The sequence below is a fragment of the Hetaerina americana genome, unplaced genomic scaffold (genome assembly GCF_022747635.1).
Source record: "Hetaerina americana unplaced genomic scaffold, ioHetAmer1.1.p SCAF_7, whole genome shotgun sequence".
NCBI lineage: Eukaryota > Metazoa > Arthropoda > Insecta > Odonata > Calopterygidae > Hetaerina > Hetaerina americana.
This window is the reverse complement of record NW_027287316.1, coordinates 41,207,836-41,232,789: the sequence shown is the minus strand read 5'-3', so window position 1 is coordinate 41,232,789 and position 24,954 is coordinate 41,207,836. Positions and strand designations below refer to the sequence as shown.

At 35.9% G+C, this 24,954-nt stretch overlaps 1 protein-coding gene across 1 annotated transcript; it reads right to left on the bottom strand.

The window, feature by feature from the left end:
• Nucleotides 1-351: 351 nt before the first annotated feature.
• On the bottom strand, nucleotides 352-21,103 carry rngo (DNA damage inducible 1 homolog rngo). The gene is made up of 7 exons (XM_071595338.1): nucleotides 20,607-21,103; nucleotides 14,033-14,251; nucleotides 10,437-10,691; nucleotides 8,994-9,226; nucleotides 5,719-5,917; nucleotides 2,602-2,723; nucleotides 352-1,678 (listed from the first exon to the last, which is right to left on the bottom strand). Exons 1-7 carry the CDS (start codon nucleotides 20,878-20,880, stop codon nucleotides 1,598-1,600), a joined length of 1,383 nt encoding a protein of 460 aa, XP_071451439.1. The 5' UTR covers nucleotides 20,881-21,103; the 3' UTR covers nucleotides 352-1,597.
• Between the last annotated feature and the right edge of the window lie 3,851 nt (nucleotides 21,104-24,954).

The window sequence follows — 24,954 nt, the reverse complement described above, 5'->3', positions numbered from 1 at the left end:
GAACAGGCAAAAATAGAAGACAAGCCAAAACACATCCAAAAAAACCAGCTGTCACCAATTAACTCAACATTAAAAATGGCCTAACTTTTCCGCATAAGGAAGATATAAAAGTACCAATATAACGCCACATAAACATGATCAAAATCAAAAATACGAAGTCCCATTTGATGATTCCATGGCAGAAATTTTACTAATACCTTGAAACCTTTTAGAGGAAGAGAGATAACCGAAGTTGAACCAAATTTGCTCGGGGCATTTTTTTCTTTCAATTGTCCTCTAACCTTAACAAATAAATGAACAACAGTTAACCAATAAATTTCAAGCAACAAAGATTTTAATGTAATCCTCCATTTATTGTCAAGGCAGATAAATGTACCAACAAGAGTAGTGTGGGAACTTGAGCAAAATGTTACAAAAGACAAAATAATCATATAAAAAGACATCCAATATCTTTATTATAAAACATAAATGCTTCTCGATGAGTAAAAACACAAAATTGAAAGACAGCAAAGGCAACACTTTTTTTCCTGTGCACTCAAAGAGAAAAAGTTGGGGATCACTAGGGAGCATACATCCATTTACACAAACTCAAAAGACTTAGTAACCTTCTGTGACTTGCTTCTGGACTACACTTTCATCAATGAGGCCAGGCTACAACAAATCTTCACAAAATCAGTCACAGAGGCAGTAAAATGACATCCATCGTTGGGCAGACCAATGAAAGGGAGACAAACTTAGCAGTCATCATACCTATGGCTTACAACATGACCTCAACTTTATTATTAGTACTTTAATGAACTTACAGCCAACAGAAATAAAATCAGCAAAATTACCTCTAAAAATCTTACCATCGTAAACCAATTATTGTGGCCAATGACACAAAGCTGGCCATCATAATCTCATGTAAAAGAGTACAACCCCAACCTGATAATTATCCTAATAATATTTCCACACCCATTCACAATGTTGCCTCTGTTGCTTACAATCATGTCCCATTCCCATATGACTCTTGTTTCACGTAACGTACATACATAAGACAAATAATGTGATTCCAATTACAGCCCGACTGATAACATATTATCATAAAGAGTAATACACATCACCAACAGAAAATAAGATGTCAAACTGCGGTGATAAATTCATGGAAACCCTGAAAATTCACAACACTTAAGGAAGTTGACAACACATTAATAAATATTGATGCCACTCCTTTCTCTGTGGTATTTCTTTCGTTGTTCGCATTTTAACATTGGTGACAAGTTCATCGAATTGTTACCCAAAATGATTTCCCATCTGACACACTGCTTGCTTTCTAACCTTCGCACCATGACCTCAGAGATGGGAATCTCCATGAACATGTGTGGATAGCAAATACCGATTATAGAAAATCTATGGTTAAACCAGATGCAATCCATTCATGCTTCTTTCAACGTCAAAATCAAACATTAAATCTAAGGTTTGATTAATTAAAAAAAAAACACTTTTCAAAAAGAGCACCAATTAATTTTACTTCACTGAAGTTAAATTCACTTAGTTAACGGCAAGTGCTGCCTTCCCTCCATAAAATCTTTTTGTAACACTGACACATGCAGCACAATCAAAACTTTAATGACTTGGCTAAGAGTGCAGCCGTGGCTTGAGTCTTATCTCCCCTGAATCTCCGGAGCTCCGCTATCACCTGAAGTTAAACAAGAGCATTTTAACTGAAAGAGATTATAGTTGGGAAAATTGGGAGTTGGACATATAACTGTGCAATATCAACACGTTACGAAGTAACCATTTCCAAGCAATTAACTGTGATAACATAAAAAATTCATTGATAGAAATCATTCAACAAGAGAAAATATCGCACATAAGAAAAACCACTTCTGAGGGTAGACCCTCAAATGTTTAAATCACAAGTTTCACCAGAATACCATTACCATTGTGAGCAGCATAGATGATTTTTACATTTTATTGGAATCTGAAAATATGTAGCCATTCAGTTAATTTAAGCATAGAGAGTTAACTGGAGGAAACCTCAATATTATGAATTTTGATTCATATATTTGCACACCATAAAAGGACATGGGGAGGTCCTATTCTCTGGTGGAGATAGAGAAGCATGAAGAACATTTCGGAAGACAAAAACTCTCATCAATTAACCCTAAGTTCATTATACAGAAAGTTTTTCGATTCAACCCTTAGACATGATAGGATCTTAAGCAACAAGTCAGTTTATGTGTCCTTCCTTTTGCACACTTGCTACATACCAACAAAAAAGAGTATGTGTACTCGTAAGGTTTGTGCTATATTTAACACTTTTCTGAGAACTTGTAAATCAGCTTTGAGAAATGGGCCACAAGGTATTTATAGCTTATAAAAATCAAAATGTTCACACTTAGTGCACTCCTGAATGAGCTGAAAGAGCTGTGCACAGACATGCACTAAGAAACAATATTTTAGGAAATACTTGGGTCATAAGTCCAGATGAGCTTGATCTCACTAGAATTTCACCCTACATTTATAAAAAATGAGAATACTTTTGTTCAAAGACTTTTCCAATCATGTTTTCACAAATTCCCTGGAGATATTGCAACATCATTCAAAGTTTTAACATACCTGCTCTCGGGTGAAACCTAAGCTCACAAGCTCTCTCACTTCATTTTCCGTGAACCTATCCGTGGGCATCACTGTAGTGGCTGGATCAGTCCTGGACTTGGTGCTCTTTGAGCCTGAAGGAGCTGTATGGAAAAGGTTCATTAAAATCTTCACTGACTATTGTTTTCTATTGCTAACACTTTGAAACTTCAACACTCAACTACTACATTCCTGAACGTGTGAATCCCGTAACTTTCCAAAAAATTCAATTATTTCATAATTCAATTAATATATATCAGAAATGCAGTTAGTCACAACCATAATTAAATTAATGCCACTAATATCTATTAGTTATTATACAAAAGTTAGCATGTGACCGAAGGGAGTATGTTAGGCAAGCAAGGTATGGGTGGTATAAGAGTAGGCATGTTGGATGAAATGAAGGGGGATAGAATGTATGTAGACTTGAGGAACAGTTTACAGTAGTGTCAGGTTTTTTCTAGTATATAGAGACTAAGAAATGAAGCAATGTTCAGTGAGTATCAGCACATAAACCTACACTAAACCATACAATACCAAATGAATACATTACATGTGTGTTTATTTAGAAATAAAATTATTTTCTGAAAATCCATGGCAATTGTGTCAAAATTTGCCACAGCAAAATGACAAACAGTTTAGCTGCTCCAAAAATGTTAGCTCCACTGATTTTTTGGGTTCAGTCAAGGTGACCCAAGTCCAAAGTTCACTTATTCACACAGATGAATAAGCATTAACTTGCATATTTCTTTACTTAAGTCCAAAGGTCCCAGAGCAGGGAGTGCGCCCTTCTTAAAAATAGCAAAAAACATAAAATCACCAACCTGTTAATTATATTATCCACAAATTTTTAACAGACAATTTATTTCAAACCTAGTTATTTCAAAGCCCAAATTTTTTTTCCCATTAATTTTCAAAATTATGACTTTTTATTTTAATGAGAACGATGAGAAAGTTTAGTAGGTAGAAAAGGTAGAGTTTATTTATACCTACAATGTACAGATCCAATCTTCTTCATTCAAATTATGCACAGAAACACAAATGGGCAGAAGAGAGAATCAGAGGTTATCTTCACTGGGAGCATTTCATCAAATGTCGAAGCAGGAAGGTTGAAAATGAGCTATGTAGCATACATAGTAGTTAGTACATTCTTCACATTTCACTCTTAAAAAAATTGATGCATATTACAATGGGCTCCCATACACAATCAGAAAACTATATTATTTGAAAACAGGCCCAAGACTTTGAACTGGCTTCCATGCAAAAGGTATCCGACACATCATATTTAATCCAGTAAATCTTCAAGATAACTACATTAGAAAAGTTATTAGATTACAACAACATCAAGATCACCAATTTTGGTATACATATTGAGAATTCGTATTAATTTGCAAAGCAAACCCTGAAATTTGCACCATGCATTCACACAACAAGCTTTAACACTCGCTAACATGCACTATACATTAAAGAACTGTCCAAGGTGTTTCAGTGAGATATTAGCACATTAATTTAATTGATGGGCCATTAATGGGCCTTTTGTCAGTTTAATACTCCTTGGAGTGTGCTGGTCCAGGGATTTCTAGCAACAATACATTCTATTCAACCATCACCATAGTTACTCTTTCCAGTATATTTAGATACATTTTTATGTCAAATTTAAAATGGCTTTTAGAGGAACTGAATGCATTCATTGTATCTACCCAAAGAGAAGCTGACCCCCCTAAAACACAAACACATTTTGCAAAAAAGTTAACTTAGAAGATTTTTTGCTGTAAAATTAATGCAAGGCATAAAAAAGCAACTCCAAATACATAACAAATTTATATTATTACAACGATAGTGTGAGAAACAGCGACACATGAATGAACATGAATTTTACTTTTTATACCCTGATTTTACAGTCCAAAACCATATGAGTCCATGAAATATGCCTGCTAATTCATTGCCAGGGCAAAACACTTCACTCGTCCTCCAAGACCCCTTTATCCAGAGAGAGAAATTCTTTGGAGGCAATTCAAAAGCAGGTCTCATATTCAAGGAGTATTGCCGACACTTGACGGTATCCCATTGCCACCTTGATATTAATTTGGCTGCATCAATGAATTCCTATGAAGCCATGTCTTATCTCTGGCATCAGTAATATAATGAATGCCTTTTCATTGTATCATCCTTTCTTTTCATATCAATGCAATTCCACATCTATATGAGCTACACTAAGGATTGGTCCTCTAACAAATAATAAAAGCAATTATGTCACGAGTGCTCTGATCTGCCAAAAGCAGTCTAAGAATTACTTTTGCATACCTCATTTGATAAACTGTAAACAGAGCATGCACTGTCTTTCTGTTCATTAATAGACGAGTTTCAGCTCAAGGCAGTAATAGTTTTAGGGGATATGACCGAAGCTTAGGTCATTTGCGCCATTAGGGACGGACAGGAAAGAAGGAAGGGAGGAGAGAAACCTATATTGGCATTAGCCTACCCTTAACAAAAGGTACCAAGGGGTCTGCAGCATAACGTCCCATCTGACGGACGGCGTATTCACTCATAGCGTTCTCCACAAAGCACCACAAGTAGGGAATGGGATACCACAAAAAAAATCTGCCATCTCCAGGATTCGAACCTGGGCCAATTTGGTAGGAAGCCAGTGCATAAGCCACTGCACCATCCTGATTCCCTGTAGCTCAAGATGATGGTCAAATTGTTGGAGGATATCTCTATATTTATATTCTACATAAACATTATCAAAATTAAAGTTTAGTATCAAAATCCATCCATGAATTACTAGTAAATAACTGTTAAAATAACAAACCACTTTTTAAACCTGGAAATTTAATAGAAAATATTAACAATATTTTTCAAAATAAAAATAAATTAATATTTCTTTTAAAGTTAATGAAAAAATTTATCTTTCCTTACTATTCCTTTATTCTTTATCATACATTGCATTGCCATGACACTTTTTTTCCAAGGCTTTCAATACTAAATGGGGCAAAAAAATATTGGCTTTATAATCCAGTAAATACAGTAATTCAATTTATGGCTTTCAGAAATGAGACCCGGGTTGAGAAATATAGCCCATTCCAAAGAGCAACTCACCATTGGCCTCCCTAGCACTTTGCTCAAGGGCACGGGCTAAATCTTGATCTTCCACCTGCTGCATTGCCTCCCCTGTTGCCTCATCCTCCACTCGCCCGCTAAGACGGGCTGACTCCGGCAGTGCTCCCTCTGACAGAAAGGTCGTCTCCTTCCCAGTGGTGCCAATGTGAAGCACATTTCTCTTCAGATCTATGGAACACTGCAGAATAATATATTTTCAACTAGTATGTAATCAGGCTTTTTATAATCAACCAAAAAGAAGACTTTAATTTACTTTCATCTTCTTTCAACCACTTCCTCGCAATGTTAATTTACATTAAACCTCTTAACATGAGCATAATCTGTTCCGCGATATTTCACTCATTAAGTGAAACAACTTTTTGCATAAACATTAAAGTAAAATACGATAATTCATTCCATACCAAAAGAAATAAATTATGTATTAGAGTTATTCAAAGTAAATTATGCATACATTGTTAAGAATCGAGCATCTTGTTCACCTTTTCTTCTATCGCGGAATAAAGCAACCAGGAATGCAAACTCGATTTGCAAAAGGAAAAATTGAAATAATTTGTTAATTATTTATGATACGTACCCGATTCCTTTCAACTAGAAAGCTGTCCGGAGACATTTGTTTTTGCCAACTCTTCATAATTTGATAAAAATGCAACAGAATGATCATTACAGAAATTTATGGCACGTATTGCCACAGCCTTATTAGGGCAATTCCTTGCATGCATGGCATGATACCAAAGTTTCCCATGACCTCACATGTAGCCTGCTGTTTTGGACTTAACATATACTACTCTGCATGGTAAACAAGCAGGGATTTGATTTTCAAATCATCACTGACATTTACTACCTTGATCAAAAGGTTTGCAGATGACAAAGTAATACTAGGTCGGAAAGACAAGTAGTAGTATTTATTATTGAGTGATTTACAGGAGCATTAACAGAGATACAGGATGAGGATTAACCGCACGAAAACAGAATACTACCTTGATCAAAAAGTTCCCGGAATAACCACCGTGTGGCGCTCCCATCGTTCCGATTTGAGTTCTGTTTTTTTGTTAAATTGGTACATCTGTTGTTGATATTCCCTTTAAATCTTAGTGTCATAACTTGACATTTGCAAAAGTTACGTAGCCAAGAGTACATCTATCTCTGTGTGTGTTGGCGATTTTTTACAATTTCAGAAATGGATTTAAATTTGCAACAACGAACTTGTATTAAATTTTGCGTAAAAAACGGATTTAGTGGCGCACGGACGTTGGAAATGTTGGAAAAGTGTTTCGGCAACGATTCTCTAAAAAAAACGGTCGTTTACCAGTGGCACGAGCGGTTCAGAAGTGGTCGTGAGTCAATCGAAGATGATGAACGCAGTGGCAGACCATCGACGTCGAAAGTCGGTGAAAAAATTGATAAAGTAAAAGAAATGTTGGTCAATAACCGCAAATTAACCATCAGAGAAATAGCGGAGGACTTGAACATTGCCTATGGATCCGCCCAAGACATTGTGGTTAATGATTTGGGTTTCCGTCGTGTAGCAGCAAAGTTGGTGCCAAAAGACCTCAATTTCATGCAAAAAAGAGACCGTGTTGACGTTGCAAAAGACATGATTTGCGAGGCTGAATCCGATCCCACATTCATCAAAAGGATCATTACTGGAGACGAGACGTGGGTTTATGAGTACGACACGCAATCCAGACATCAGGCAAGTGAATGGCGTTCACCAAATGAGCCGAGACCAAAAAAACCACGTCGTTTTCAGTCAAAAAAGAAGGCAATGCTGACGGTTTTCATGGATTACAACGGTGTAGTGCATCATGAATTTTTGCCAGAAGGCCAGACAGTAAACAAAGAGTATTATTTGGGCGTTATGAGACGTTTGCGTGAAGCAATTCGCCGAAAGAGACCAGAAATGTGGGCAGAAAACTCGTGGATTTTGCACCATGATAATGCACCGTCGCACAGTGCTATCATTATTCGTAATTTTTTGACGAAAAATGCAACAAATACCATCCAACAGCCACCGAATTCACCTGATTTGGCTCCCTGTGACTTCTTTCTGTTCAATCGAGTTAAAAAACCATTACGGGGAACGCGTTTTAGCAGCCGAGAGGAAGTAATGGAAAAATCGCAGGAAGCACTGATGGACATACCGAAAACCGACCGTAACTTTTGCAAATGTCAAGTTATGACACTAAGATTTAAAGGGAATATCAACAACAGATGTACCAATTTAACAAAAAAAACAGAACTCAAATCGGAACGATGGGAGCGCCACACGGTGGTTATTCCGGGAACTTTTTGATCAAGGTAGTATGCAAAATAGCAGCATGGGACCACCTTTCATTGACTTGTGGTTGGGTAACGCCTTCTCTTCTTCTGTCATGCGCACAAGTATAGGTTCACTTCAGCATCTTCTTCCCGAAGAAAACATCTTGTCACAATTAAAAACATGTGGCAGGTAATCAGTTGTAAAAAACTTCATCTAAGGGCCCAAATATTTGTTGTCATTTAAAGGAGCGGGGCAACAGAAACCATTTGCTCATATCCAGTTTATTGGTTTAACAACTCATCACATTGCTATGGGCAACCTCAATGGAAGACGTGAAGTGAGATCACACCCAGCTAAACTCGACATACATGCAGTGTCCCAGATATTCAACAAAAAAACTTGTTCCATAATATTAATCAATACCTTGAATAATACAAAATGTAATAATTTTGATTTTATCTTAACATCACTTCACATTATTCAATTGTACACAGCATAATTTTTACTTTGCTCCCATATGGAGTACTTTTATAATTTTTTACCCTTTTAATGACTCCATGAAAATTAATTTTGCCTGCGGACAACACATTATCATTACAGTACTCAATAATATAACCCAAAATGGAGAACCCATTTTGATAAATGGCAAAAATGATTAAGAGCCTCCAGGAGTAGATTGCTTATGATTATGGATGGTTAACATACTCACAGCAAATAACTACAGAGATTGCCCTGCTTTTAGAAAATACTATCCACTATGTCTTTTGCATAGTCCATGCTCATGTCAATGATGTGGGCACCGAGGCACATGGGAAGGATAAGTGAAAGGAAGTGAATGTGCCAATAAGAGTCAAAGCTAGTTTTGCTAAAGAAATGTTTTAAATCCTGACCTGCAACACAGTTTTGATCCATGCCAAACCATGGATTAGGCCAATTTTTAAGCAATGCCCATGGGGCGCAAGTAACTCTAAAAGAACCATTAACTGCCACAAACCTGGTGCCTCTTCAGCATGTCTAAACCAAGAAGCATTTCCATATGCTGCTGCTCCAGGACTGAAAACGAAGTGGTGAGGAAGTCCCCTTCAATCTGGATCTGCACCATGTGTATCCTTCCAATGATCTTCTGAACACCTACACCCTTTGCAATACCTGCCCACCGAGTATCGACTAGACGCATGATATGACAGCGCTCCGCACACGCTGCTGACATTATGGTTGTCTGAGCTCCTGTTGAAGAAAAAGAACACAGGGAACGTAAAAAATTAGGCCTCATGTACTTAATACTTTCAGGTATTACTCGGAAGAATATTTTCTTCTTCAAACAAGGGAAGGAATACTGTAGCATTCACATAAAAAGCCAAAAAACTAACCTAAATTTCAACTGCTTACACATTTTTCAAAGTAGCGGACAGGCGGAGGGCTTCTTTCCACATTTAAAAGAAGTGTGTAAGATGTTGAAACCAGGTGAATTAAATTTTTATGTGGATTCTAATAAGTATTTCTTTCCTTATAATTTAGCTTTTTTTCCTCCTCAAATCTGATGGTCTCCAAGCAACAAACATTGTGAGTTCTACTTTCCACTTGGGTATATTCAAGATATCACCACCAGTTCTTATATTCAACACTTACAAAAAAAGGAATTTAATATATTTTCATTAAATAGTTAAATCAATATAAATGATAATATTTTTTTTAAATGGCCAAGCATGACAACTTCAATTGAAATATCTAGTTGGAACAGCCTAATTATTAAATGAGGCCTGATACAGAGCAATCAAGTTCACTTCTTTCCCAAGGGTTAATAATAACTTACTGTGAAATCTTGAAAATCAGACAGTAAACACTACGCCATATTTCATTCACTAATAAAAATACACTTGAATAACTCACTCACTCTTTTGTTTATCCCTAACTTTAAAAAAAACTTATACTTTCCATCCTTACACATGCTTGATATTATAAAAATAGCTTACAACTTAATAAGTTAGTCATGTCTCTAAAATTTTAAAATAATTTCCAAGGCCAAATAGAAGTTACATTTTATTTAAGGTGGAAAATAATTTTAGCTCATGCAATTTTACTTTTTTGTCAGGATGATTTTTAGGATAGAAATATTAATATTTCACATTTAAATGAAGGTGAGTGACATTACAAGCACATGGAATTCCATGAAATAGTGAAACATTTTTGCATGAATATGAATTTTCACAAAATATATATCTACTTTTCCTAGCTTACCAGATGCATTACTGAATTTGAATAATCCACAAGTCCACAAAAGTTAAATAAGATACATTTAAGAATGCCATACATTATTTCAAGCTATTTGCCAAATGATGGAACTGAGGTCGACTTCATTCAATTCCTACTATAAAACACATAAACCTTGAGAGAAAAAGTGATTTGGATTACTTAAATGAACAGAGAAAGTGCATACCTGAATCAATGAATGCCTTCACTGGATGTCCATTCACTTGACAATTGATATACAGCATAACCACAGTACCAAATATTTCAGGATTATACTCCATTGCTGCCTCCATGTTTGCTTCAATATTCTTCTGACGGATTTCATCAGCTATCAGTCTCTGTGCCTCAACATCAAAAGGATCAGCATTCATCATTCGTATACGTTGACGCTGCCTCTCTGCCCGGGCTTCTTGCTGCTCCCGCAAAACACTGCCAAATTGCTCTGCGGGAAACAAGAGGACACGGTAATCAGTTTGAATTGCATGCATTTAGTTACAGCACAATCACTATCCCAATGCTGTAGTATTTAGACTATTTATTCAGGGTTGCCACTGATTTTTTCATTCCAAAATCCCCTGTTTCATCCACAATTTCCACATAAAAAATCATGATTTTTATACCCTACCACAAAATTTAAATTAAAAGCACAACAGATGGATGGATTAAAGTGCCTTAGATTTTAATAATATACGCAATGAACAGATTAAAACCAGCTGCATTTCTAAACCTTGCCAAACTAGATACAGCCTAACACCTCCCTCTCCCCCCAAAGTTAACCCTTCTTCAATTCTGCCTTCATTATGCCTATCCTTTTCTTTCCTTTATCTTGTAAGCCTAACATTCTCCCCTATATCTCAGTCTTCAACATTCGCCCATCAAAATTCTCTGCATCCAAATTTCCAGCTTCCTTTAAATTTCTCCCAACAATCCTATCTCCTCCCCTACCAAAGCCTAGGATTTCTGTTTGTTTTCCTTTCTGTCCATTTCACTTTTTCTATTCTTCTCCTCACCTACATCTAAAAGCCTCTAATCCATGCCAATTATTTTCCTTCAATAACCAAGTTTTACAACTCTGCTCCAAATCAAAGTTTCACCAATATTTTCCTAACATCCTTAATGTTTCTGACATCAACTTTCTCCTCCTTGTGTAAACATCTATGCTTAATGAAATGCTTCTTATTATGTATCAACCACTTTGACCATCAGGGGTTCAACACACACCTAAGATGCTTTTCCAGAACTAACTATTTTCCAGGTTTGTGGCAGCCTTACTATCCAAAATGCCCTGAGCTTTTTTATGGCGCATAAAACAATGTTACTGACCAACCAAAAATGGCTCAGCCACCATTGCCTTTATTACCACTCTCTGAGCCACAAAGTTGGTTTAGATTGAAAGAAAAATAACATCATAATGAACCAACAATTAATTAGGCATTCAATTTGATTTCATAGTTAATTTATGAGGGAAAAAAATTCCCCCACCCTTCCAGGTTTACACAGCTTCCAAGCCAAGTTACAGCCCGGGGAACAGGGTAAACATGCATTTAGAAGAAATGCATGAATATAATACAAATACTAAAATTGTAATTGCAGAATGGGAGCCAGGTCTTAAGTGCAAGACTTCCTTTCATAAAAACACTTCAAGACTTCAAAACCGATCTTAACTAAGTTTTAATGTATACTGATATGGTCAAACTTCATATTGGTGGTCACCAATTAATTATTATTATTAGGCAATCTAACGGTTAAGGTAGGTTTTGGATGGACCAAACAACCAAATATTTCTCTTGTCTCTCCTAACAAAACCCAACCCAATATCCTTCTCTACAAAAAAGTCCCACTTCAACTCCGTAAACTTCCTTCCCTTCACTCCATACAACATCCCTACCCTATTCCAGTCCCTTCACTGTTGGACCAACATTCTCCCCCTCTATCACATTGTTCACCATTTCATTGCCTATCAATATGCTTGGCATGCATTTTTCCTGTCTCCTCATAATTTCTCCCAACAATAATGCTAAATCCTTCAACCTGGAGTCTCTAGGTATATTTCAAAAGGCTTCCAGAACTTTAAAGCTAAAATTCACTAAATCAGCATGAATTGAGAAATTTACCATTGAAGGTGAATCATTATTCCAAGGCATGAAATATTTAATGCAAGAAGTCACAACAACTTAAGGGAGAAATTCTATTTTTAACAATAGGACTCAGTGTCAGAATGTTTTCTCTTGGTTATTTTGAAACATTACCTAACACTTGGCAAGATTTCAAATGAAAAGAAGAGGAGCTTTACTGCTTCATAAAAAAATGGTATAACATGAACAAGTGCCAAGAGATTTAAAGTATCAAGATTCATTTTAATTACCACTCTCTACTTCATTGATACTCTTCACAAAGTTGCTTAGCTTTGGAAATGGATCAACCTGACTTATCACATTTTCAACACTAAAAATAAGATTTTTTCAAAATGGAAATTTTTGATAAATGCGACATACTGCTGCATAAATTTGGGACTCCATAACTTTAATTATTACCTATGTCTAATCTATTTTAACTCTTATCGATTATTACTTTCAAAAAGTAGCACTAGAAGAAAACAGTACTACTAGTTTAAAACTATTATGCAGTGACAACCTATAATAGATAGGAATATACTAGGATGTATTCTATTCCACAGTAAATTATGAATCAACAATCAGAGAATTATATATGATTCTTACATATCAATTATTCATTTAACAAAAATGTAGTGCAGTTATTCGAAAGTTACTTGAAAGTAATATCTGACAAAATCTTAAGATACCTAAAATTAATACTTGGTCAATTTAATACAGTCTTAATGCATTGCAGTAAGAAAATCCAACCATTCCATTGTCAAAATAGGCATGCACGCATTACCAAAGTTTTCCTTCAAAATTGCAATCCAATTTTCACATGAACTTAAGAGTATGAATATTATTCATTCAAACAGCATAGCAAAAAATATATGGAGAGAGAAGTTTTCCTTATATTTAGGTATATCTGCTTTGATTACAAAAATCATCAGACACCAAAAAGGCAAGTAAAAACTCCCCAGCTGGGCCCAAGAAACAAAACTTTAAAGTATTCCTGATTTCACATATATTCCAAATTTGTGAGGGCTCACAGTATTTAGGAACAAATTTACAAACCACGACCATCAATTCCAAATAAAAGCAAAATTCTAGCCAGGTACTTGGAGTTGCCTCAATATGAAATCCCTAATGGAATTGAATAGCTTAGTACCTATTCACTAATTTCTCCTAGTTTACAAAATGGAAGATTACTTCCTTCAGACTAACAGGGAATTAAATACTACAAACAGCAATCTAGCAGGTTAGCATGCATTTACAATGAACAATGACAATGTATATTACTGTGCTACCAAGCCCTGATTAACATAACACACAAAAAACCTTCAACCCCCAACCCATGTCACAATACCTCTTTATCTATGCAAGCAATCCACCTCCCTTAATATCATCCAGCATGCCTATTTCTTCCCTTCCCTCACCCTACCACCACATTTCCCACATCCACTTGTCCTGCCTTCTTTGAATTTCTCCAAACAGCCATCTCTCTTCTCCCATTATGCCTGGAACTTCCTTTGTTATCCTTCCAACAACTATTTCATTTTCTCCATTTTTCTCCACATCAACATCTCAAAAGCCTCCAACCTACCCTTATTTTCGGTTGCCAAATAGAACTAACGTACAGCAAACATTTTAAGATTTCAAGGCGTTCTCTTTGATCCAAAATACTCACCCAGGCTTCCAGTCAAGAGGGCATCAGCAAGACGTGGGTTATTCTGTTTCAACAAGGCCAATTGGTCTGGGTTGGCAAGGAACATGTCTCGTATAAGTGCTGGATCGTCTTCCCTTCGTCCATCTGGAGCCATTCCAACTTGACCTCTAGAAGAATGACCTAGACCAGCCTGAGATGCACCAGGAACTTGAATACTGCTGAAGTCCAAACATGGGATGCCTGAAATTTAAAATGTAATAAAAAGTATGTTACAACTATAGCCTTCAAAGTTTAGTCAACATGTGCATAAGAATAGCATGACAAAACCTCGTAGTTATTTCTCAGTAAGACTAACTTGTTCTTTCCCTGGATCTGGGTGTTATACGATTGATATAGATGCTCAAGAGATAGTAATAGTGCTCTATATGGTGAAATTCAAGGTACAAATAAGAAAAGAGGCAATGTATGTTCCATCAATATCACCATAGTTATTCAACAATAGTAGATTTAGAGAGCAACAAATGAGATATGGATAAGATAAATATTAATAAACCAAAACGTTGAAAAAGGATAGGCATGCTGCAATTTGTGGAAGGTAACATTTTGTAGTTTAAACAGAAGAGATAAGCTTAAAATAAGACTAGGAAAGGACATACTTGAAGATGAGGAAAAGTTTTGCTATTCAGGCTGCAATGGAAGAATCAAAAGGGAAATAGTAGAATGCTAGAGATAAATTTAAAGGCTTTTTATTGGAAGGAAAGCCCACCAATGTCAAATAATACCACTCTAGAATATGAAACTTCATTAAAACATACATATGGGGTCCTCTTAAGTCTGTGAGGCATGATGAAAGAAATAACTGTAAAAAGAAAGCAGCACTGGAATAGCAGTGGGTATGATGAATTATGAAAGTAAAACAATCAAGAGAATAACAAATAAAGAAGTACTTTACAGAGTAGAGGAAGAGAGAACCTTCCTGGAGGACACTCACAAGAAGAAGAGGGGAAACTACATTCCTCATGGAGAAATCTTAAAACATGATTGTTTGCCTCAGATCATGGGAAGATATTAAAAAGGATTTCTAAGAGTCAATTATGAGAAGAAAGAGATTAAAGACAACATAACAATAAAGAAAGAAACATTCAATAACCCTGGGTACAAGTCAGAGAGTATGTAAAGGGTGAACATCAATACCTTTCCTTACATATAATGTATTTCACGTAAATGTATTACAAAAAACATAAGATGGCATTAAATAGAAAGAAAAAATAAATATTTGGCTGTTACTGTAGTAATAGGTTTTTAAGTTTATCCTTAAAGCATTGAATTGATTTTCCACATTTAATTTCAAGTGGAAATATATTCCAGGTCAATGTGAAATGCAAAAACCAAGGATTTATTACAAATTGTAGTCCTGTGAACAAGCTAATATAATAGAGATGGATTACTTCTAATGGTAAAAATTCTCGGCACATAAACCAAAATAAAGAGATCAATGTATTTTGGTTCTTTGACAGAAAATAACCGATACCAAAATACACAAAATAGATACATATTTACACTGTCTTATTTTTAACCAATGCAATATGATTCAGCATAGAGATATTTACTACTAGGCAATAACAAAAATAAAAGCAAGTGCAGAATAGCTCAAAGAGTTGTAACTTATCAATCTTTGGATTGACAATCCAAGATAATGAAATTCTCTTCAGTGTGAACTGTTTACCTACGGTAGAAATTCCATTTGGAGCAGTACACGAGGTTAAGGATCATGGCATATAAAGACCACCCATTTTTTCATAAAGTTTTAACAATAAGAAGAAGCAGTCCCTCTCCCACATTTGTACATGGATTTCAGTAGTGGGCGGGAAAGAGTTGCCCTATAAAACTGCAAAAATATAATTGGCCAAAAGTGAGCCAAGGAAAGACTCTTGGACAGTTTTCACCGTATCTTATCAATCAAGATAAAATTCAATGACAGAGTGAATTATGAATTGAGGAGATGGTAACAGTAAATGGAAAATTGAAAGAAAAACATATTCCAGAACTTCTTCAAGGATCTGAAATAAATGTGCTTCGGGTACTTCATGGATATCTCGGCACACAGAAGGTCTCCACTCCACTATTCCGAAGTGAGGGACAATCAATATCTTTCTAGAATTTAATAAACTATATGTGCATCATATGTACAACTCAATGGCAGTTTGCAATTAATTTACAACTGGAAACAAAACATAGATCCATCATTATGTCCCTGAAGTCAAGAAAGAAATGTCATTTAATGATTCAGAAGCCTAATACAGTTTGATATAATACTGCCAGTGGAAAATTCAAAGGAATAATTTTCTAAGTTAAGAGAGGAACCCTCAGGTGGACTTATACAGGAAGAGTATCAATATCACACAATAGATACTACTAGAAAAAACTGTATCCTGGCATCCTGAGGCATATTATTATATCAACCGAGGAAAAAATACTTTTGTGAGATAAGGGTGCCTGGTTTCACATGGCTATGCACCAGGAAGCAGAGAGAAGTTAAGAAAATTTGGAGGCAGGACAGACCAATAATAAGTTATTTTTCCTCTCAAACAATTTAAAACCATGACACAACAAATCATTGCATACAACAATTCAAACTTCCCAAAAATTACAGGCTATTAACTGATAATAACCAACAATTAATATAATAGCTGGTCAACTAACACCTCCTGACACACACACCCCATTAGTAAGATGTAGATGCAGTCCAAAAAGGTGTGGTCTTCCTGAATATTTTCCGTTAGACGTTATCAACAATCCACCTTTTATGCATGATCCAACCTTGAGTGATCTTCAGTTCCCAATTCTGAATTACAAAAAAAAAGGTTTTTTTCAATTGGCCCTTTAAGGTTTAAATGCCCATTTTACCCATGAAAAGAAAGGGCACTTATGTCAAGAAGGAATACTCTAAAATACAATGCAGGATTTCTACTCATACCACCACCTCTTAATGATTAGAATGAAAACTTTAATTCCCTCCTTCATAATTGATGACTCAACTTTCACAACCATCATTTACAAATTATGAAAGGATACAAATTCAATGGGTATTCTTCTGCAGGGAGAAAGCATGTACACTTATAGAAAATATGGTGTCAGCACATATGCCATTAGCATGATCAGACTGTTGAATTTATATTGCATCCAAGGATCAACCCAGAAAAATCCACTACATTGAAACATAACACCCAGAGCTTAGGCATGTTTCTAGCACACCACTTTCTGATTAGCCGATGAGAGCCATTATGTGCAGTCCAGCCAATGCAAAAATTACTACACTCTGAAAGTTGATGATTTTATAAAACATTCATTCACAGCACCATTTCATAGGTAGCTCTGCTATGTGCTGCATATGTGAATGGAGCATTTTGTAGCTAAATATTTGTTCTCATGTTACCATCTTCATGAGTAATCATTGCTCTTTATTTCCATTTCATCCTCCCCTTCCATCCTCTTGCTTCGCTGACAATCATCTAAATCAAACATTGCTGTTGTTTACAGAGTTATTACCATGTAAATTCTCTATTTAACCCTTGACCGAGGAGAATTGTTGTGAAATTCACTTTTGACTCAAAAATAAGGTATTTACGCATCAGGAGAATTGAAAACATTGTCCAAGGTTGAAAGAATAGCTGGACCATTTCACCACCTCCACATGTACCCACTACTTAGATGAGTGAAGAAAAAACTTTTTTGAGAAAAACTATTTTATCAGTCATTAAAGACAAAAAGTTCCGAAGTGGCTTATTTTGCAATGGCTTATTCTTGACATTTCTTGTGCTACACACACTACCTGTGCCCTTCGGCACAACCCAAATTTCAAGAAGCTATGTTATCTTCAAGGTATCATGAAACGTCTCTAAGACAAGTACAGAACTATGTACAATGCACATTTATTATTAACCAACAAATTAACTCAAACATAATCTGGCAACCTTGATAAAAGGGTGCACTAGCTTCAATTTCACCACTGCCTATCTCAGTATGTCAGAAAAATATAATAGCCAAATCACTAGAACCAAAGATCAAGGGAAATGTTTCAAGATGGGATAACAGCACTAAAAGTTCACCCAACACCTCTAGGAGATGACCAGAATAACCTGATTCACAAAATCCCATACCCTAAATGCTAAAGAAAGAAGATTGGAGAAGTTCAAAACCCTCCAAATAGTGAATAATTCTATAAAACATCACAGGTCAGTGTGCAAGTACTTCCCTACCACCACCCGCTATTTTCCACTTGTGTTAAACCCTTTACATCAATTTGCAACGACAATGCCTACCATCATAATTTGCACGTCAAAGCCATGAGTCCCAAATAAGGAAAAATGTACACACACTAGTACAATCCACAAAAAGTGACGAAAAATTATGCAACCTCCTTTACTGATCCCCCATCAAATCCCTTTGGCTCACACAGCCTCCCTAACACACCTACCTCGCAGGCCTGTAATATGCCCAAAATTATGGTTGTTTGGGTAACTAAAGCTTTATTATGTGCAAATCTAACTAGATCAGCTACCAGCCTACTTCTAACTACACTCAATATGTTCCATGCATATCTAACCATTTTCTAATTGATAAAAGGTTAATAAATGACAACAGGGTTCAGCAAAATAACTTCCTTTTCTAAAAGGGGTTTTGCTTTTTAAAAAGGAAGTTATGTTGCACTCTGTATAATAATAATTACCACAAAGAATAATAAACCGGTAATGAATTATTCCTCTTTTCATTATTAAACATCCAGATTCTCCTGGTTATACCCTCCTTGGTGTTGACCAATCAACAAGGTTTTGAGCAAGTCATCCACACTATCAGTCTATTCTACCTTCTACACCAAGCAACATTATCAAAATCTTGGTCCAATCTCCTATGCTAAATGCCTTCTCGAAATTCAATTAAAACAAAGACCTTCTAAGAATATTTCATATTCCTTTTCTGTCCTCTCATTATTACTGCGGCATCATGCATGCCCCTTACCTTCTTAAGACCGAACTAATATTCAAAAAAGTAAATTAGGCCTAGACGTACAATCTTTTGTTCATCATTTATATGAACACTTTTACTACACACCGCATTCAACTTGCTGACTCCACAGATCTACATTACTCCTTTTTATGATTTAACTTAGGCCACCCACGTCTTCTGGGTCAAACTCTTTCTCAATATTGCAGCAAATAAGGCCAAGAAAACACAAACAAACTTTTTGCCTTAATTTCCTCCCCTAACTTTTTTATCACACAGTCTTAAACCTACATTTGAATCCATTATGTAAGAATACATACCACATCTCCTTCACATAAACAACATAAGTTGCCTCATCTTTTACCCATTAATTTCTTCCACCAATTCTTTCCACATTTCCCTGTAGAAATGTATATTAAGAATTGTGCCTGTGAACAAACATTTGTGAACTACGTGAATACCTAATGAGAGCATTGAAAACATATTTAATTTACTAATAATCATAAAATACTTTGGTAAGTGGCCCTACCTATGCTTTATAGTGTACTACACACTGATGTAAATCATGAGTTCAGGGGAAGGTTCAGTCAAAAATCAGGAAGAACAAAAAATTTACTCTAAATGTTACATTTTAAAGGTGGAATTAATCATATTCACTGACTGTGATTCCTGTGATTATATTTCACAAAAAAATAAGCAAAGTTGTCACAGAAAGTTAGCATTTTTTTATAAAAATCCTATAGACTAATGGCAATAAAAAAGATAAAAAGTAATATCAAGTTCTCTTAATTCCAACAATACCAGGTAAAATATCAGCAATACAAAGACAAAATTTGCCATGCGAAGGAAACTACAAAGATTACGACCAACTAAATAACGGGCATTAACATTACTACATTTTGTATGATATACAACTAAGTGTGAATATTTCAAATGAATAAGGATCAAGGAGGTTAAGATTACTAATCATAATAGAGTATATACAATGTAAAAAAAATTTTCCCTCGTCAAATACAGCCGTTGAATGGCTAATTGGAACCAGATACAAGAAATTTGTTTAGGTATTGTTTCTTTGAAGTAATTAAAATGAACTTCTCGGAAAAAAATCTAACTCATGCCCCAACCACTAATGAAACTTCGAAGATAAATTTTACGCCACTTGTGCTCATGGACCCGAATAGAGATGACTACGGCTGAGCAAAATAATGGTAAAAATGTACCGAAGACGAAACGGTAGCCTGAAATATACCGACTGCAAGCAAGGTATCGTGGTTTAATTAGCGCATTTAAATATACGGTAAATAAAATTAAACGAATTTGACGCTGATTCGTTGACCAGAATTAAGTACTCACCTTCACTATAATGCTCGGCTGACGCAAATATACGAGGATTTGTTCGAACTATTCTCACCTGAACTTCTTAAGCAGTCCCTTTACAGCTACAATGAAGTTCCACGCACTATGCTAGAGGTTTGCACGACGAGGATGACAAGCAGGAACACTTTGGAAAGTGTGTGGGAATGACCCATCACAAAACAAAATATGTCTGAGCCTTTGCCAACATTTGGCAATTAAGTTGAAGTTCACCAACCTTGAAGTGGAGCGGTAAATCCCATTTGTGACTGCGAACCGGTGACTGATGACTGCATATGTTGCATTGTGACGACGTCTCCGTCTTTAATTCCAAATTCTTTCAAAGATTTCTTATCATCCATTAAAGGCCTACCATTGAATACTATAACGATTTCTGGTGCGGGAAATCCAGACTCGACTTCACAAAACGCCTTAAAGTTCTCTAATTCTAAATCTTCACTAACGTCTAGTGTGAAAATATCATCTGAAAGAGTTGTTACGGTGATCTTCATTTTGTCTAATTCAGTACAATTCCGCCTTAGTTTATAAAAACCATAAAATTCTTCTTCAAACACTCATTCGATTTCCGCAGTTAGTACACGAATTACAACAGAAGAAATTTATGAAAAAACATGGCTTAAACAGAAATTTTCTACTGCAAAAAATGTGTGCTCTGTCACTACTAGAAACACGACAAACACATGATGCCTCATGATGCCATCAACACTGTAGTTAGGTCCGTACCCGGTAGGTGGCTTAAGGGGTGAGGACCTTTAAATAAATAAATATTTTAAAATACCATAGGAAAAAATAGAAGCAATGCCTTGTGAAATAAAGAAATCAAAATAGCTCTAATCAAAGGTATTATTTCATGGCTTACGTATTCATTTCATTAAATCCAGCCATTTTATTCCACTGAAAAACGTTATGCATTTTTTTCAATTTTCGGTTTTTCGAGGCGGTTTGAAATAAATTTAATATATACATTCAGTATTAAGGAAGATAGGGAAAACCAATCAAGCAACTGGTATTACCAGTCACCGATTCAAATTTTTTCGGGTCAAATTCTTTATTCATTGAAATTTATTTACTTAGTTTCGATAGATTTTGTTTTAAACTCACTTATATTTCACACAAATACAGTCTATCTACAGTTTTTCATAAAATCTAAAAAAAAAACAATTTCTATAACTCCGCGGGTTCTCCATCCACGTTTGTTGACTTGACAGTTTCACTGGCCAACCTGTCTGCGTCTTCATGTCGAAGGCAGGATGGCCAGCCCTTCGACCTGAAGACGCAGGCAGGATGACCAACGAAACTGTCAAGACAACCAGCGCGGATGGAGAACACTGAAATGCGGAGACAAGCAATTCAACGCCGGAATGGAATAGTACCTATATTCATTCAAATATACGTATATAATGGGTCGCTGTAGTCTAGGAGTAGAGCGATGGACAACTGACGGGAGAGTCCAGGTTTGGTTCCCGGGTAAGCCTCTCTGGGCACCTTCAGCTGAACCTCAGCTATGTGATTTTTCGAGTACAAGATCTTCCTGGGAAACCATAGCCGGCACAGGGAAAGGCACTGCTCCCTACCCTGATGTGCAAATATTACCCGCCATTAGGCTTAGTAGTGGGTGAACCCTATGATCACCTACCAAACCAACCTTCGGGTTGACTACTGTGTTTATGGTTTTTGTTATATACATATATTCAATGGAATAGTACATTGTTTTTCAATGATAACCATAATTGGGGTTGGCACCTGAGTCATTTATTGTGTCAAATATTGTTCATCATGATCTAGTGAGTCTCTATATCTTCATCACTATGTGGGGTGTATCATGAAAGCAATCATTCAAAGAGGCAATCTTGAGGTTACATATGATACTGAGGATTTGATTCGGATACTGTTATCCTGGGCTCAATATTAAATAAATTAACAATTGGCATTAAAGATTGAGTGTTCAACAAAAAAGTCATTGGCCTTATGCCCTAAAAAACATACATTAGATTCGGCAAGAAAGAACCAAAAATAAAGGTATCTGCTAAAGATCACAAAAACAACTATCGTAAAACACAAAATGATCTCTACCATTATTAACAAATTCTAGCAAAATTTTCTTATGCTATTTTGGATCAAAATTATGCACACAAGCATGTCAAAACCCTGTACATGAGTGAAATAATAAGTCAGGGTTTTCTGTATATTTTTTGAATCTTTATCAATTCTATTTCTATTGGCTCTACAGGACTGAAATAGTTTTCTGCAGTGAGATTTACATCTTTTTCCATGATTTGTGCAAGCTGTCTTGGACTCTAGCAGAAAATATGATTTTCTCACCATTTGTAACCTATGAAAATTTTTTGAAAAATAAATTTGCAAACTTTCTTCTTCATCCTGAAACCTTTTTCTCCAATGGCCTAACAGTTCTCAACCATACCTCCTCATGTTCCTTTCAGTAGCTGATTTAACATTTTAAGTATGGCCTCCTTCCCATTTCAGACATCATTAAAGTTCAAAACCCTTAAAGCAGTATGGATTTGGCTCCTAGGATTATGCATTGACCCTAATTAGAACCCTGTTCATCATGGAATACCTTGCCTCTTTGACTTTTGACTCCCACTAAAAAAAACATCCAACTTAAAACCCCCTCCTTCTTTCTTTCCCTCCTCTTACAGTTGCCCTCCCCTCTTGCTCATCACTCTTACCCTCAGTCTTCTTCCTGCTTTGAAAAAAGTGCTTGTGCTACCGAAATTTCTAAATAGCAAACTTTTGTTTTATTTATGTTTTTTTCCATTTTCTCTTTTATTTTCTCTGCCACCAAATGTCATTTCATACTTTTGAGCATAAATTTTCAAATGCTTTCTGCCATCTCACTCCCATCGACTACAATCTTGTCGTGGCAGTAAATTTTGTGGGTCCCGTTGACCTCTAGAAATAGATCAAAAGGTAAGGGATTCTGACTAAAATAATCCATGTAAAATCTGTTCCTCAATGAAGTAGCTGCAAAGGCATCTCAGCCCAGTTAGGTGGCCATTTCAATGACGTTGTCTAGCTAAAAACATTATGGATGAAGGTAACAGGAAACTACCTCAATAATCACTTCCATAACAAATATGGATGGAAAAAGATAATCCTGGCAACTATGGGACTTGGTCTGCTGGGCTCGTGCTGTGCTTGTTGCTAGAGGAAGCAAAGCCTCTGTGGTCATCATTATGCAAAATCCTTGCACTAATGAGCTGAGTGTAGAGGAACACACAGAAGAGGACCACAATGGTTACGATTGGGATATGGAATATTAGGATGATGATGAAGTAAGGGAAGCTAGAATAGAACAAAACAACAATGGAAAGAGGTGTAGAGTCATGTTAGGTTTGTATGTCGTGAAACAGCAGGGATTACTAGGGTATTAGTAACAGAGTGGAGGGATGAGAGCCAAATGTAGTGGCTGTAGGACTCAATACAATACAAGTAAGAAGGGTAGTGAATGTAGAGTAGGTGACTGTAGATGTTGGTATAGATTAAAGTAAACCCTAACCAATGTACAGGTAATCCAGGTATCATGCGCATATTTAGTCACATGAAGGAAGAAGTAGATGCTTCATAGGGTCAATTAGAAGAAATAATTAGGAAAATGCTAGGAATGAAGATGGTTATGGGGGATTAAAACACAATGGTAAGGAAGGGAGGGATGGGAAATGGGTGGGAGAAGAAAATTTAGAAATAATTGTGAAGAGAAAGCAGCAGTGCTCTGCAGAAGAAAAGGATTTGATAATAAGTCCCACCTGGTTCAAACATCATTGCAAATATAGGTGTACATGAAAGATGTCTAGAGAAACAGGGATGCACTATGCTCCCTTGGTATGGGTGCAGAATTATACAATAATTAAATGGACATGAAATGCAACATAAAATTCAAAAGGATTAGGAGGGATGAGAGTAGAACCAAGAGTAGAAACATAGTAGAACCTTGAAAGCTTAACTGAAGTAAAGAGGAAGAAATAATAAGAAAATTTGATAAATATGTAAGGGAGGCAAGGGGAATGGAAATAATTGGGGATGGGTGAGTAGAGATTAAGAATGGGATAGAAAGAGCAAAAAAGGAAATAATAAAAATGCAGAGAATAAAATAATTAAGAAGCAATAGGTCATGGGAGAGATGCAAAAGAGGATGGATGAAATAAGAAAATGGAGGAGCAAATATGCAGAAATGGGAAGAAGAATTTAGAGACATATAAAAACTTAAATGAGAAACTAATAGGGTCAAGGAAATGTTGTGGGAAGATCAGCGTAAGGATATGAAAAAATTTCACCAACAAGGAACAGTTGAAATGCTTTATAAGAAGGTAAGAGTATTTTCAGAATGTAGCAAGAGAAAAAGTACCTACCTTAAACCTACGTGCAACATAAGAGTTAATACTAGGAAGTTAATTATAGAGCCTGAAGAGATTCAGGGATGTTAAAAAGATTATGTAGAAAAGCTTTATGTTAAGAATGATAGGATAGTCGGTTTAAAAATAGAGAGGGAATGTGATGCAAATAAAGATAGCCGAACGATAGCTGATAGATAATCAAACAAAGAA